The sequence below is a fragment of the Lissotriton helveticus genome, chromosome 4_2 (assembly GCF_964261635.1).
Source record: "Lissotriton helveticus chromosome 4_2, aLisHel1.1, whole genome shotgun sequence".
NCBI lineage: Eukaryota > Metazoa > Chordata > Amphibia > Caudata > Salamandridae > Lissotriton > Lissotriton helveticus.
In genome coordinates, this window is record NC_136064.1 from 1,850,637 (window position 1) to 1,866,147 (window position 15,511).

The following is a 15,511-nucleotide window of genomic DNA, read 5'->3' on the forward strand; positions in this document are numbered from 1 at the left end:
CAACTTGAGACGATCACGGGTGAATAGCGCGCTTTATAAAACTATGACTGATAGATTTTTCTTACCTTATTTATAAGTAAGATATTATGCATAACTCAAGGACTTATTAAAAAACAGAAAATGAAAGTAGCGCTTCACTGGCAAACTCTGTAAAGTGGCGCTAATGTACGTGGTTGTGAATAAAACCAATCTGGCCACTTTGCGACCACTCTATCCTGCTTTATTTCATTTCTTTATTTTTCGTATTTTTAACCTTTTTCTCTCCAACCCCGGTCCATGCTGCACTTTGGATTAAAAAAAGGCCAGATAAAGACATTTCCAGCACAAGTGATTTTTTTTAGGATCCATTTAACAGGGGAACAAATGAAGGAAAGGAGAGGAAGAGACGGGAAGGGGCGTTTCTTAAAGTCATGGTTTTCAGCAAGTGAGGAGGAGTGAGACAAACAGAAAGAGGGGGACTAAGAGGAAGAATGAGAGAAAAGGGGGCAGCGGCAGAGTAGGAGAAGTGAACACTGACTGTGCTTATCTTCTCTGGGCAAGAAGGGAAAGACTAGAGTCCTTTTACTTCTCTGCTCTTCCCCGAATGGCTGAGCCTTATCTCTAGGACTTGGCTATTTCTGCCGTCCTGGGATGCATTTCTATATTAAAAAAGTAAGGGAAGGGATTGCATTAAATTAAAGAAGTAGGGGCACGCTGAATGGGGGGTGGATTCTCCATGCAAGGTCTCTCTGCCGTGAGAAACCTGCAGCTGAGTGTGTGCTTGGAGGGAAGGGGGAAGCCACAAACTAACAGGCATGGATGAAAGTGAAGGCTGCCCTAATATCAATATGTCCAAAACATAAAGTGTGACGTCCGTGAAGTTGTGCTGATGAGCAGACGGAAAGGAAAAAAAGAGTGCGCAGTATCCAACATATATTAAAAACAGAATAATGCCACAGTAACAGGAGCAGTCGCCTGGGATGGTCGGAAACGCCAAAAGACGGGACTAATTTACCTTATCCACCAAACAAAAGCAGGTATTTATTAAAGGCATTAACAGAAGCCAATAGAACAGAGGAGAGTGTCTTCCACCACACATACCAGATATAGCATGCCTCGCAGAGCAGTGCATGCATGCTGCGCTAGGCTGGACCTAAAGAAGCAATCAAACTGAGAACTCCTAGTACCTTTTCCTAATCACAGATGGCCTTCTAAAAAAATGTATGGCCGCATAACAGTTCTATATTGTGCAAAGACTCTGCACAAACACCAAATATTCCTTGTGCTGTCTCAATTTGGAACTGCGCAAGACAGGAACCAGGAAAGAGAGCCTGGGCTCTGCATATAATGGGCAGAACATTATAAAGTGACAAGTGCTTTGTTTGGTAACGTTGTTACAACAACATGGGGGTAAGTCATGAGACCAAACACATTGCGTAGGAAAGGCAACCTTAAATTGTATGATGCATAACCTAAAGAATGTAAGATAGAGAAGAGAAGTCTGGCTTAAAATCCAGCATAAGTATTGTTCTAGGTTCTTTGTAGTTGAGACAATAGAATGTCTTACCACTGACACCATGCCATGTACCCTCTTCAACCTAGACTACCTACAGTGATTGAGGTAGCATTGGTTAACTTCCTCTATATATTTTGAAGTGATAGCTTGTGGGTTATCAAGCAATGAGGCAAGCATTCAGTAATGCGACACATTGGTTGCTGCAACAAAAGGAGGATACTGAAATGCCCACAAGGGAGCCCAACAAAGAGAATTCGGGGTGGAAACATGCAGCAGAATCCTATCAAACTAGAGCTAGTTTTCTGTGGAATGCTTTCCTGTACCTAATTTGCTAAACTGTGGAAGAGCAGACAGATGTAAAAATTAAATGTGACTTACTGGGGTAGAAGCCCTTTGCGGCTGGGATTCAGGTTTCCCAAATTGGTAAATTAATTGTATGCTGGCTTCCCTCTGCTTCCAAGTCTTAGCTTGAAATTGCTAGCAGATATGAAGCCTGGAAAATCAATTTCTAATGGAATATGGGGAGGAATATCAGACACTGTGTAATCTTTCACTATAACAGTAACGTTTGTTACAAATAGCATCTGAAATTGAAAACACGTAAAATACAGGAACTAAGTTTCTGTACTGCAGTAAACCTGAGATGTTGTTCATAACAATGGACAGAAATCTAGATATGAGAAGCCAACATCATTATGTAGGAAAACACATTATCGAACTGCAAGATAACTGGGTGAGTTAGGAACACACTGCACAAGCAGGCATAATAAATTGGACTTGATTTTATTACATTTCAAGTGGCAACCTGGAGAAAGCAGGGTGCACTACACATACAATTTTAACAGTTATTCAAATCCATGCTTCCAAGAGGAAAGAATCGTTGCCAATCACTCCTTAGGAGGAAGAAAACACCCAAGAACAGCAGAATTAATGCCCAAACACTCTTATGATCCAGTCATCCAATAGAAACCTGGTACTAGAAGTATTCTGGAATCTTCTTCATTTTTTTCATTCAAGCCAACACGTGTTTCGTCATTAATTGACTTCATCAAGGCTTCTTCATGAGTATGCAATTCAAAATCACAATCGACAATTTAATATGTATTGCCTGTTTCTCCGATTTGCAAAAGTGAGACTTCAACCGAACCCAAGTGAAACTATTTAGTTAAATATCACGCTATACCCATAGTATCTTGTACAGGAGCACCGAAGCATGTATATCTGACATTCCAGAATACTTCCAGTACCGTGTTTTCTTTGGGGGACTGGAAGTTGGATTTCATCTTTCCAAGATACCAAAGAAAGTACCATAGCCTTAGGTAATAGTAACATTATTTATTTTTAGCGCCACAAAACATCCAAAAATTATCTTTTCAATATTTCAAATACAGTAGTTTATAGAAGTCACAATTAAATAGACAGTGACAATATACAGAAAAGAGTAACATAACTGACTATAATCTCTGGTGGGAGTAACAAGCCAACAAAGACTGAAAGATGAATATATGGCTTTGAGGCATTATAAAAATCTGCCATTTATAAATTCATGCCAGTACCGGAAATCATAATATATAAGTTTACCGGACCAAAGGGCAAACAGTACATACATGTAGGAGGCAGCTCCCGTCTTAATGTTGCCAATGGTGACCTTCACGTCGTCGTCATCACTGTCGCTATCACTGTCCTCGTTGTCACTCTGAGGTGCCTAATAAGAAATAAGATGCATTAAATCAGCCAGACGTGCCAAAAAGAAGAAACCAAAAGGAAATGCAAACAGATGTAAACACACCATGCCAGAAACATTTTTTTAATTAAAAATTAAAAAGAAAACTGAATGAAGTCATGGAAAGGATATTGCAGTCCCTAGCTAGTTTAAAGACCCTTAATATCCAAAATGTATTCAATAAATGATGGATGATATAAATAAGATACTTGCGACAACTGTCATAAGCAACACACATTAAGAGCAGGTACTGTATGTAATGTACGAAAAATACCCATTCAGATTTAAAAAAAGAAAAAAGAATGCAGGGTGGTCATGAGGATGTGGCAGGTAGTATGTACCAAATGTGTCCCTACTAGGTGAATGGTGTGCTGAAATCTACCTGATGGTGAGTACCTCAATTGAACGCTATCCACACATCTAATGTGCCTTGCGATTCAACAATGGTATGATACTTGTGTTTTTGTCTTGTGGAATATTTCTTCACAAAACGTAGTGTGTAGTTTTAGAGATCTACTAGTAAACTGGCTTTTACTGTTTGGCCAACAAGCTCTCACAAATGCATTTTCTTACAATCTTATTTTTTAGGCCATACAAATATTTTTCAATTTTTATAGTGTTTATGTTGTTTTTTCAGGTTTTCTTTAAATAATCATAGCTGCCCACAGTAAGGGGCATGGGCCTGAAAAGACATTGGTGATGCGTTGCAGGGAAGAGGAAGCAACTCAAAAGATAATTAATAGGATAGGAGTTCTTAAGGGCAAGCAATGTTGTATTATCGGCTTGTGAAACATGAGATCTCAAATATTTTTATGTTACTGTTGCTGCTATGTTTGATGACTTTGCTGATTTAGACCCAGTTATTTGTCATTCTCAGACAAAGAATATTACAATTCCAAAGTTGCAATGATTTACCTAGTGTGATTCTGCCTCCTTCATCTTACAGTTGATGGAATTAAAGGAGCGTCCAAGGTTGGCGGACATATCAGGATATACACATGTGATAAATTTGCATCAAACAAATCCAAATAGGAAAACACAATGCAGTAAAGGATTATCCGGAAAAGATGAAGTTTTTCTTCAGCACCATATTTATTTATCCCTAATGTGATCCACACAAATGGAATAGCAAGGTCACTAAAAATGAAGGAATCCTGATCGGTAGTAGTAGTAGGCAATGGGGCTTCCATGACCCACTGTCTCACCCTTAATACAACACCTATAATCTTGCTTGCGCCACCCGCCTTGTTGAAAGATACAGGTGTTTTGGAATATGGTCAATCAATTCTGTTTGAATCACACTGCAGCTGTGTCTGGCTATTTTGAATTGTGAAACCCCCCGCCTCCACCTGCAACGTACATTGTTGATGAGGGCAGAATCTATATTTGACCCAGCTTGGGAAACCGCAATATTGGTTCACATATTTCCACTTTGCCAGCACACAGTAGCATCAAATACAATTGGAGAGCAGAGCCTCTTCTATTTACTCAGAAGAAATTAATTGATGAGCAACCCCTTAAAACCAAGGGGCCAGGGTATTACTGACCTGAAAGAACTACTTCTCCATGGTTCTCGTACAGACTCGTTAGGAGGTCAGACCAGCATACATACATTCACACACAGTGTATTCTTAAACACTGTAAAAACAGTCCCTCAACTATTCAAAATCTGATAACCAATCTATTTATGACAATGATATATCAATTCAGCATTTTCCACACAATTATCACAAATCTTAAACACTTTTAAAGTCACAAAAAACATTCACCTAAATAGGAAGAAAAATATAAATTAAGTCATAACATTCACTATCAAATATACATATCCATTTTTTATATGACTGGACAAATATGAATTGATTTTCATGTATGTTTGATCAGTGCTACTGGATTTTAAAATCCTTGCAGCCGACATGTTTGCGCTGTCTAGTAGGCAAGACTTAAAAATCGGTTTCCTAATTTGAGTGATGGAGACAGTCAGAAAGAATGGAAAAGAGGCTGTATTATATTAAAGGGGCACACACAAGAAAAGGAAGTAGAGCCATTGACTAAGAAACAAGCAAATGAGATGTAAAAGAAAGAAACCAATGTTAAGCAATGGCCTGACCCAAGCCAAGTGTAATATGTTGTATAGCAGACAATAGGTCTTGAATAACAAACAGCTAAACCTGTCTCTAGGCAAGACCTCAAAACAAAGCAGAAATTGGAATTCAGAACTGCTGTGGATAATCCAATATGAGATTTCTATATTTTACAAACTGTGTATCACTGCAACCACCATGACATACCTGTGGCAACACTTTCGTCTCATTACTACTATTGGCCTTGATCTCCTGCGGAGCATCTTGCAACGGAGGAGTAGATTCTGCTCGCCTGTCAAGAAGCACAAACACAATTTTATGAAAACCTCAGTTTCTGGTTTTATTGCTAAATACATATATGCACAAATATTAATAAACAGAGTTTTCATGTGCACAGGAAATTGTCAAAGTAAGGTGTTATTGAAATGGTATAATTCCAGCACATTTCTGCGTAACTTAGTGATGCAAATATTTTTCAGTAAGCACTCCTATATAGGGCGTAGCATCGTCCTCATCTGGAGACATCCTATACGTTTAAGCATAGGACTTAGAAATTAGGTATTTCTCCTCAAAAAGCCATTTTAGTCCTACTAAAAATGCGATGCTTTCAGCCTATACAACGCAGATAATTTGCTAATGAGACAACTAGTGTTGATATCAGTGGACACATACTCCGGGAGTAGAGAAGGTAGTAAAAGCCAATCAGGTTTGATGCTTAGCGCACAAGGGCACTCGGTCTCATGCATCAAGCCCTTAACCAGTGTGGAGAAAAGGTATCTTTCTTTTCACTTGAATCTCTTTAATGATATTCCTACAGGACAGCAAAATAGCTGCCTTCCCATGTAAACATGAGGCGGAAAGGGTAACCTCAGCAGTATTTGATTTTATCTTTTCATATTGATTCATCTGTAGTTTTAAAGTCCTGTCGCTTTTGCAGGATTTCTGCAGACAAATTTTAAAAGATTAGGATTTTGGCACCCCCTGTACCATGAAATCTTCCCTCTTCTGAACAGCGGCGATAATTTGTTTTTTGAGAACCTAGAGGTTTTCATTCAGATAGAGGCACCCCAAAATTCTGACACTGTTATGGCATGAGCTATTTACTAACTCTACTACATGACCCAAGGGTGGTATGTTTGGATCCTGTAGTAGTAGTATTCTTCCAATGAACAGATGCGCTTTCCCAGATCACTGACGTCCTTTTTAAGGTCTGTTAGTTCTCTGTTTATATCCGCAAGCAAAGATTCCAAATATTGTTGCTTAATCAGCGCCTCTTTTGGCTCAAAATCCTCCATTTTATTTTTGTTGGCTTGGGTGGGACCTTGCTTGGGCTTTTGGCTTCTCTAGTTATCTGCTTTAGGGATTTTTTGTTCCACTTATCCTTGAGGTTATTCTCTTTGCCCCTTACAGGGGTCATGTAGCTGATGGGTGGGGGGGTTAGTGATTAGGCTCTATCTTACAGCAAATATGAGTATGTTGGGCATGACTTCTGCTGTTCAGACCACCCGGTTCTAGTGTCGAATAATCTGCTTAAAGGCTCACGTACTCAGTTGGCTTTTGTTTCCCCCCAGAGGGCAAGGGAGTCCAAGGCATCAAAACTCCCCTCCCTCTAACCCCTGCCACCTTCCATAGATCCAGGCTTGTCTTATGGAGGTGGGACCGTCTCTTCTTTAGTTCAACCCCCGTAACATTATTTTCCAAGCTAGAAATCTGCATATCCTAGGGATACGGGCAGGCGGCAGGAGTCTCAACACTAGGATATGCCAAGAGTCCTTTGAAGGCACCTTTGAGGGAAGGTTTTGAGGGGAATTTGACTAACTGGGAGCCACACACCCCCTTTGAGGCTTCTCGTCTGTCACAGGCCACCTTCAGTCCAGACCCCCAATTACCCCAAATTAACAGGGCGTCAGCTCCTAACAGGGGCATGCAGGGGGAGGCCTTGCAGTCACACATTCATCAAAGGTCCGTCCCCGCTTAAGACCTACTTGGTGCTCTGCTCCCCTGCTTGTCCTGGGAGCCAACGCCCTGTTAATGTAGGGTCATTCCTCTTAAGAAACAGCGGCAAGTATTAGACTTGTTCTAATAATATTATCTCATGTGCCTTATGCAAATTGCATGCTCAGTGTGCACTCGCGTCTCTGGGGAAGTGACTGCATCCCACCCTGATAAAAGCCCAACACCTTTTTAGGCCACTAGAGAGGGCTGAAACATGTTGGTATCTAGTTTACGGTCATAGGACCATCACATTCTCAAACCCTAACATAGTGTTTTTACCTTCCCTTCCACTCCACTTATAAAGACTACTTTAGGAGGGGGGGAGCAATTTTATCTTCAATATTACGCCTCCATACACCTTTTCATAAGCGCTCCCTAGGAGTTGGGAGGAGCCCGATGATGAAGCATGTCACTACTAGAGTGAGTGAGGGCTATGTTAAGAAAAGAGCCTCTTTCCATTTCCTCCCCCAATAACGAGTCGACTATAGTCTGACGTAGGAACTATTGGTGGTGTTATTACTCGAGAGAAACAAAACCAACCCCTCCTCAATCTAAATATAAACTGTCAAAATAAAGGACGGAAAATCACTTCTTCCCTTGCCGGTTCTCTTATGAACAAGCTTTTAGCTGAGGTTTGTGTTGATCCTTGGAGCCACTCTAGCAATGCAGACGCCACTCTACTGATCATTTGCCTTGATGATAACTCATCCTCATCACAATCACAAGACTGTCTCATCGTAGCTTCTTAATAGATGGCAGAATGCCAAGACTGCAATCTCAATCCTTGAGTATGTAGTCCCCCACCTGATTGCATGGCATCTGTCCCAGTCAAACTTGTTATCAATTGGGGTATACGGCTTGGCAACAAACTCTAGTTTCAACCGAAAGTGCAACGCTTGCGTCATCTACTTGAGTCTGCTCAAGCATATATCCCGCTGGCTCCAGATCAGCGTTGATGACAACACCTTATTAGCAATCTCCAGATCCATCGTAGGCTCCCAATCCACCAGTATTTTATCTTTAAACCCCACTGCATTTGTCAAATGATGCTACACAGTGCTATCCTGCATTTGTGTGTGTGCTTCAAGAGATGCAAACTACTTTGCTCACATTGTAGATGAGCCACGGCGTTCCTTTTGATTATTCCCTGCATTCGTCAGACCACGATCTGACGTGGGGTTTTCTTCTCTGTACATGACAAAAACTAGCTTTCTTTGCTAATTTTTCTTTCGCACATTATCTGACCACCGTGTCTGTCAAAGGCTAACTCATCACTGCTTCATTTCCCCCATAATGATGCTACCCATCTGTGCCTTTCAATCATACTTTTTATCAATTATGATATATGTTATCTCTACATCTATTCTTCACTTTGTCTAGAATATTACTACTACTTAATGGTCTAATTATACTATATATATACTGTTTACTTGTATTAATCACTGCATTTATGTTGCTACCTGCATGGTTTCCAAATTCCTACTTAAGCAGTAGGATATTGTATAAGGTCACAGCTGCACTACACAAGCGTCCTTTAAATCTTTATTTACAATATGCAGAATGTTGTTGCAAGTTTCTTTCCACTGGCCCTGTGACAAACCTGTGACAAACCTACCTGATGCCATGGGTTGGATGACTTGTATGGTCACAAAATGAATCACCAGGGCGTCAGAACTATATTTATACTCATATCATAGTTGGCAGTGACATTAATTAATTCATCCAAATATTTATATATATATATATATATATATATATACATATAACAAACAAGCAGCAAAGCTCATTGCCAGAAAGTGATTGACCAGAGACAGTGCACGGCCTCACTGAGGTTCACCCACTCTCCTTGGTGCTTATAAAATCAAATTCTTCTTCGATATTGTGACCAAGGCTAAGCTTTGCACTTCACGGGAGTGTACCAGTGCCTTATTTATACAGACTATATCTATCTAACTAACTATCTATCTATCTATCGATCTATCGATCTATCGATCTATCTATCTATCTATCTATCTATAGAAAGATATAGATACACACATACATAGGTATATATATTGACTGGAAAAAAAAATTAAAGTGAACTTATCGTTTTATGTTTAGCTTTAGTTGGAACACCTCAACATATGTTGTTTAAAAAAAAGCCTTGAAGTTAAAGAATGCAAATTAAAAGGGAAAAACCACTGACATTCGCAAGTTATGGATTATGGTTAGGAGCACAATCCATAACTCACTCAACAGCCATGAAAAACAACCTGCACACCAAATACAATGTTCATGACCTCAACCTTAATGAATCAGATGATGTTACAAATGTTGTAAATCATCTTACAGGTGAGTACATATCCCATTATCCTTACTAATCTGACAGAGACGACTATGAAAGTAATATCATTAATTGGTTTGCTTATGTGTTGTTTTTTCAATTACATATCACTCCTAGGCGTTGTTATTTATTGGTATCAATATTGGAGGATGTAAGTATTGCAGATGATGGTACAGAGAGACATACCTATAATTAGCAGCTGAATCTGCTGTATAGATATGCCAAGTTTAAAAGTGTCACTTCCATTCCGTATCACAATTGTAGCGAGTTATCGTGGTCAATCATGTCGAAGGATGATGGCAAGTCTAGTAGTAGTGCAAGACTGCATTTTCACTGATCAAAGAGGTGAAAGGTGGCATCTATGATTCGGAGCACAGTGATGAGACAGAGACACAGTGATGACACTGTGATGGCCCTTCCTAAACTGAAGTTGGTTGACTATGAAAAAGGCAGGGCACGGTAGCTGTGCTGTAACAAATCTTTCCATGCTTTCTGCCAAGAGCGAGAGGCTTGTGATCAGACAATTTTGTAAGAGTTCATGATCTTCATTAAGCTTTGTTAATAGATGGTGGATGTGACCAATCTTGGTACAAAGTCCTGAGTGAGGGAGGCATTGAGAATGTGGAGTCAGTGTAGTAGAAGAATGGCTCTACGCTCTGTTTTGTCAGAAACCGGGGCTAGAAAGTAGCCTTGGTTCCCACTGCAACAGCATTAAGAATTTCCATGGTTAGTGGTTTGCATTTGTTCTAGCAAAAATGGGGATTTCTTTTATTTGAAGTACCAGGTGGCTGTATTTTTATTGAAATTATGAGTAATCATCATATATGGTTTCTGCTGGTGCCATAGTGGATTGGTAGCCTGAACAGTCTCCTGGTTTCGCTCGTTTGGGCTGGTGAACGCAGCAGAGTAAAACTTGATCTCCTAAAATTAGACATGATCACGGCGGCTTGGGGCTCCCGGATCTGCGCCTCTACTATATTGCAGGACTTCTCCAGTATGCGGCGCGGTGGTGGGTGGACGGTCCGAATTCTGAAAAAAGATTGATTGCAGGTTGGTGCCCAGAGGCAGACCTGCCCAAGTACCTTTTGATGCGCTTGAGCACCCCTCGAGACTGTCCATTCGTAATCAAACAGGTTGCATGGGCCTGGGAATGAGCGGTCACCGTGGTATTACGGAAAGCCCCATACGCCCCCTAAAATGGCTCCCAGGCTTTCGCAATATACAATCTATACTGGACCTGGCCGGCTCGTATGAAGGCGGCTGCACTTCTGCAGGGGATCTTTATTTAAATGATACCTTCCTCTCCTTTGAGGACGCGAAAGAAAAGTACCGGGTTCCAGAGGGCCAATTCCTAAAATATGCTAAGATAACACGTACAGTCTGAGAAATTTGGGTTACATTTCCAAACGAACTGGAAGAATCCAGCACACTGTGGACGATCTTAGACCCAGGCTACTTCAAGGGACTAATATTCTGTCTATACAAAGCCCTGAAAACTGATCGCAGAATCGACCGGACAAAGACTCGGGATAGATGGGCGGAGGACTTGTCCGTGCCGCTAACAGAGGGGGAATGGAAACGTGCATTTGCACAAGTTCAAGAAGTATCTAGCAATGCACAATATAAACTCTTTCAATACAATTACCTCCACTGCACATACCCGACTCCCCTATGCTTGGCGAGAATTGACTCGTCACACGCTCTGGACGGCCCCAGATGCGGCACTTCCCCAGCCCACTTCGTACACTTGACATGGGACTGCCCCCTACGTCGCACATATTGGAGCTCTGTCCTAGGCCTGATGCAAAAAGTGACGAAGCTCCCAGTTGAGACCACAATAAATAGTGTTTGCTGGGTGTACTTCCGACCCCCAAGGCCTGAACCCGTATGCAGCAAAACTTCACCACACTGGGGCTGGGGCTGGCGAAACGGCGCATATCCATGCATTGGAAGCAGACCACAGCCCCTCTTCCCGAGTAATGGAGCGCAGACTTGCGCGAATGGGGAACTGCGGAGGAACGCCGCCCATGTCCAGTCCGCACAGATGAGAACATTGACAGAGACCTAGAGACCTGGGAAATCATGCTGGGGAGGACACAAATGACAGATCACCCTGGAGGGAGGGACCCTGAACTAACTCAGAGTGGGACGCCTGCACTCATAGTGAAACACGCCGGAGGACAGCAGCCCCCCCTCCCCCCTTGTAGCCGCACAGAAACCACAGTACCTGACCCCGTACCCCATTAAATGATTCTCCTTCAGCTCACAAAGGAGACATCGGTATAGATCGCCAACCAGGCCACATGATTTTGTATTGGCTACCTGTCTGACTAAATACGACCTCTCCCACTATTCATCCACAAATCAAGCCCCCCGCTATACCACACTCCACCCTCCCCAAAGCACCTCCCGAAGGAGATAGGGACAGGGGGACAAAGTGACGCAAGAAAGCCTCTCTTTAAACTCGACAAGAGCCACAGAACTCAACCGCCGGGATGCGCCATAACCGCCAGATGCTGTCAGCTGTATTATATTGTTTAGGTTAATGTTACGGGGAAAAAGTAAAATGACAAAGAGGGTAAAAAAGTAAACAGAATACTCTACAAAACCAAAAACAGAATATAACTCGAGCAGTCATGGAACTGCGCACAGGCTCTACACTGCATGGATACTGGTGAGGTGCAACCCCATATCATGTGTAGGCAGGATGGACGATGTAGGGTCGAGAAGACCCCCATGGGCATGCCAGATATGATGTATCAATGCGGGGGCGGGGTACAACAATGTTACGTGTACATGAAATACCCAACCCTGCCAAACTGTATTTGTAAAAGCCTGTAATGCGTTGCCCATGAAGGGCGAACACATAGTAACACATGCTCTGAAAGGATTTGTATAATAATCCTGTTTTCTAATTGTCAATAAAAATTAAATAATTGTGGATGAAAGGGAGGTCTGAGTCAATTTGGGGATTTTTGGTGTTGTTTTTCCGAGTTTTTATTAAGACTTGGCCTTGTAAATGCTTCTTTTGTAACCGTTTTTTGTTTTTGTTTATCAATTTAGTGGCTGTTGAGGGGCTTGTTTTTCTCCATTGCTGGTCATCTGCAGAGAGTGACTCGCTTCTGGCTTGAGGGAAGAGACCGAACCAACAGGCGTAGATCTTTATTGCAGGTTTTTGTACCAAGATAGGCCAGTACATGAAACATAGTGGAAAGTGTCGATTTGTATGATGTACTCAGCATATTAGGATTAAAGTGAGGGTGAGTGAGCAGTTTTTTTCAATCAGTGAATCAATGTCCCAGTGATTAAAGTGAGTCTTCGGCTGCGGTGCAGTGTGGGGATTCTTCAGCTATGTCCTCGGTTGCTTTGTGAAACACCGATTTGAAAGGGGATTTGACAATGGTAAGACTAACTAGTGAACTACTGTAGATTTCATTCCAACTTCGAGATTAGTAGGACTAGAATAGATAGATCCTTTGCAGCACTTTGGAGTGTTTTAGTTCAGGACAAGAACTTTTGTGGCATCAAGGTTTCAAGATTTGCAACCACAGGATTTGAAACATCCCCCAGTAGACTGTGGTCAGGTTGGAAGATTATTACTGGAGTTGTCAGACATTTAGTGCGCTCTGCTATGTAGGTTACCAGATGGATAGTAAAACAAAACACTCACTGTTTGTGGTGAATGTTATTTATGTCTGCACATAAATATTGGAAGAACAGAGGTTGGGTTGGATTGGGATTCTAATGTTTCTGCAGAAGATCAATGCCAGTCAGCCCTTTAGCCCCCTCCAGTATTTCGAACAATACTGAAAGATTTTGTGAGAAGCAGGTCCACAAGAGGTTGGGGAATCCAGAGTGAACTACTTGCCAAAAAGTGCTTCAACACCTCGTAAGGCGTAGTAAGCGCTATATAAATACAATTACAATCTACAAGATGAGATTGAAGTCCTGCAAGATGGCTGAAAGAACAGCTAGATTTGTGACTGCTGATCTGCAGTTCGGTAATGAGTTGTTTCGGTGCTTTGTGAATAAAGAATCAGGAGCTGATTAGATGACATTTTCTACAAGAAACTGTACGTAAATTTCACTTGGAGAATTTTCAGCGTTTGCATGGTTTGTGAGGTGGTTGGTATGTGCAAAGGGACTGCATTTTCATAGGTTGGATGAGAGCATGCCCATGTGTAGGGCAATGACAGTGGCACAAACCCACCTACTTGTGAATTAAGTTACCAGTGGTATCTCATGATGTAAATGGTGAAATAAGTCATGAACGTTTGAGCGTTTGTGGTTCCCGTGCACTCTAGTGGACTTGTCCATCACTGTTATTTTTCAATTTCATAAGGAACTTGATGGGGAGAATTTCAACTTATCTGTGGATATAGTGCATTTCTTTGCCTCGTTGAGTAGTTTTACCAAAGTCTGCCTTATGCAGGTTATCATTTGCTGCAGGATGTCAATACAGGTGTAAAACGTTGTGTGGTTCATTATGCATGATCCATAAAAGACAGCTAGGTCTGAAAAGGTCAAAGAGTTTTCACATTTTAATGGGTTTAGGCAAATGGTCAGCCATTAGGTTAGCAGTGGTTGGTAGGGTAGCTGTAGATGTGCTGTTGGGAAAAGAAACATTTCTGCTGGCTTTGCCTTAGGAGATGGAGGGGTCATCAAGATTCAGATAGGTTGTGGGTTTAGACTAATACTTTCATCTGCCTTATGACATGTATGTACATCATGGAGTTTTAAAATACTGTACTGCCGAACTGTGAGCTGTATTTAAATTAGAGGTAAGAATAATGTTTTGTATGAGGACGACTTTCAAGTACTTTCATCCATTGGGAGCATTTTGTGCTTTAATTTATTTATTTGTTTTATATGCCCATCTGCTATACCCAGTGACTCAGATTCACATGCACCTATGAACAAGTATATACTACGACAGAGCACTTAGCATCAGGGTCGAACTGGCCTGTAAGGCAATCAGGTAGTACCGAATGGGCTGGTCAGGTCAGTGTATTTTGGCTGTTTGTGGCCCTGTTTAATGGTCTGCTTGGCTGGTTTTTGCTGTTCATTTCCCTAATATTAAAATAAATATTGCCTGCGGCAAGCTCAAATATATGATTCCTTCTATAACTCGCAAAACACTAATACAGCGTAACTTTACAAGTTCAAAACTGCATATTTTCCAAACATAGGCCACTTTTTTAGCTATCTTGTTCACTAACAAGGTGGGAAGGGCACTTTTATTTTGGTGCCCGGGCCTATTTTCTTCCCTAACTCCGACCATGCTTGCATCAACAGTCTTCGATCCCAAAAGGAAAATGGAGATCAAGTTTTAAATGACAGAGTTGATATCCTTTTATCACAAAGAACTTTCAAAGCCCGCCCCTGTCTTTGACCATTCCTGAAATACATATCATCCTAACAGCAGACAGACCCAAGGGACTAATTGGGAGTGGTAGCATTTCTGAGCCAAAGCTTAAAGAACAATTAGTTCATCCTCGTCAGGCGGCTGTCATTGTGCACTTAATCACTAAAGATGGAGCGGGTCCTTACTGCAGAAAGCACAAATGACAACACCCTCAAGAGGGAAGGAGACCTTCTGATCTCATTCGATTTGGAATGGGGAAAAAGAGGGAAACATACAACTACACACCCAAGTCAAATGACATCAATTTTAAAGTTCAGACCTAGCAACATCTATAATGTTGGATCATGCAAGAAGGGAGCAATCAAACAAACTAATGAGGAGTTGCACTAAATAGTATGCGGGAATAACTATATCACACAGGAATCTGTCAATGAATACAACCCTTTAAATACCTTCAGTAGCAAATGTAACAATGTCAACTCCTACCTCTGAGCTGAACTTGGGTTGATATGATGTTGGGTCAGGAATG

General features: G+C 41.4%; 1 protein-coding gene across 2 annotated transcripts in view; it reads right to left on the reverse strand.

Moving 5' to 3' along the window:
• LOC144752168 (uncharacterized) overlaps positions 1 to 15,511 on the reverse strand; it is a 273,397-nt gene that overhangs the window by 174,001 nt on the left and 83,885 nt on the right. For both annotated transcript variants that reach the window (XM_078640097.1, XM_078640096.1), the window contains exons 3-4: positions 5,507 to 5,591; positions 3,103 to 3,200 (exon numbers count right to left, since the gene is read on the reverse strand). In XM_078640097.1, coding sequence (XP_078496223.1) covers positions 3,103 to 3,200; positions 5,507 to 5,591 — 183 coding nt within the window. The remainder of the gene's footprint in view (positions 1 to 3,102; positions 3,201 to 5,506; positions 5,592 to 15,511) is intronic.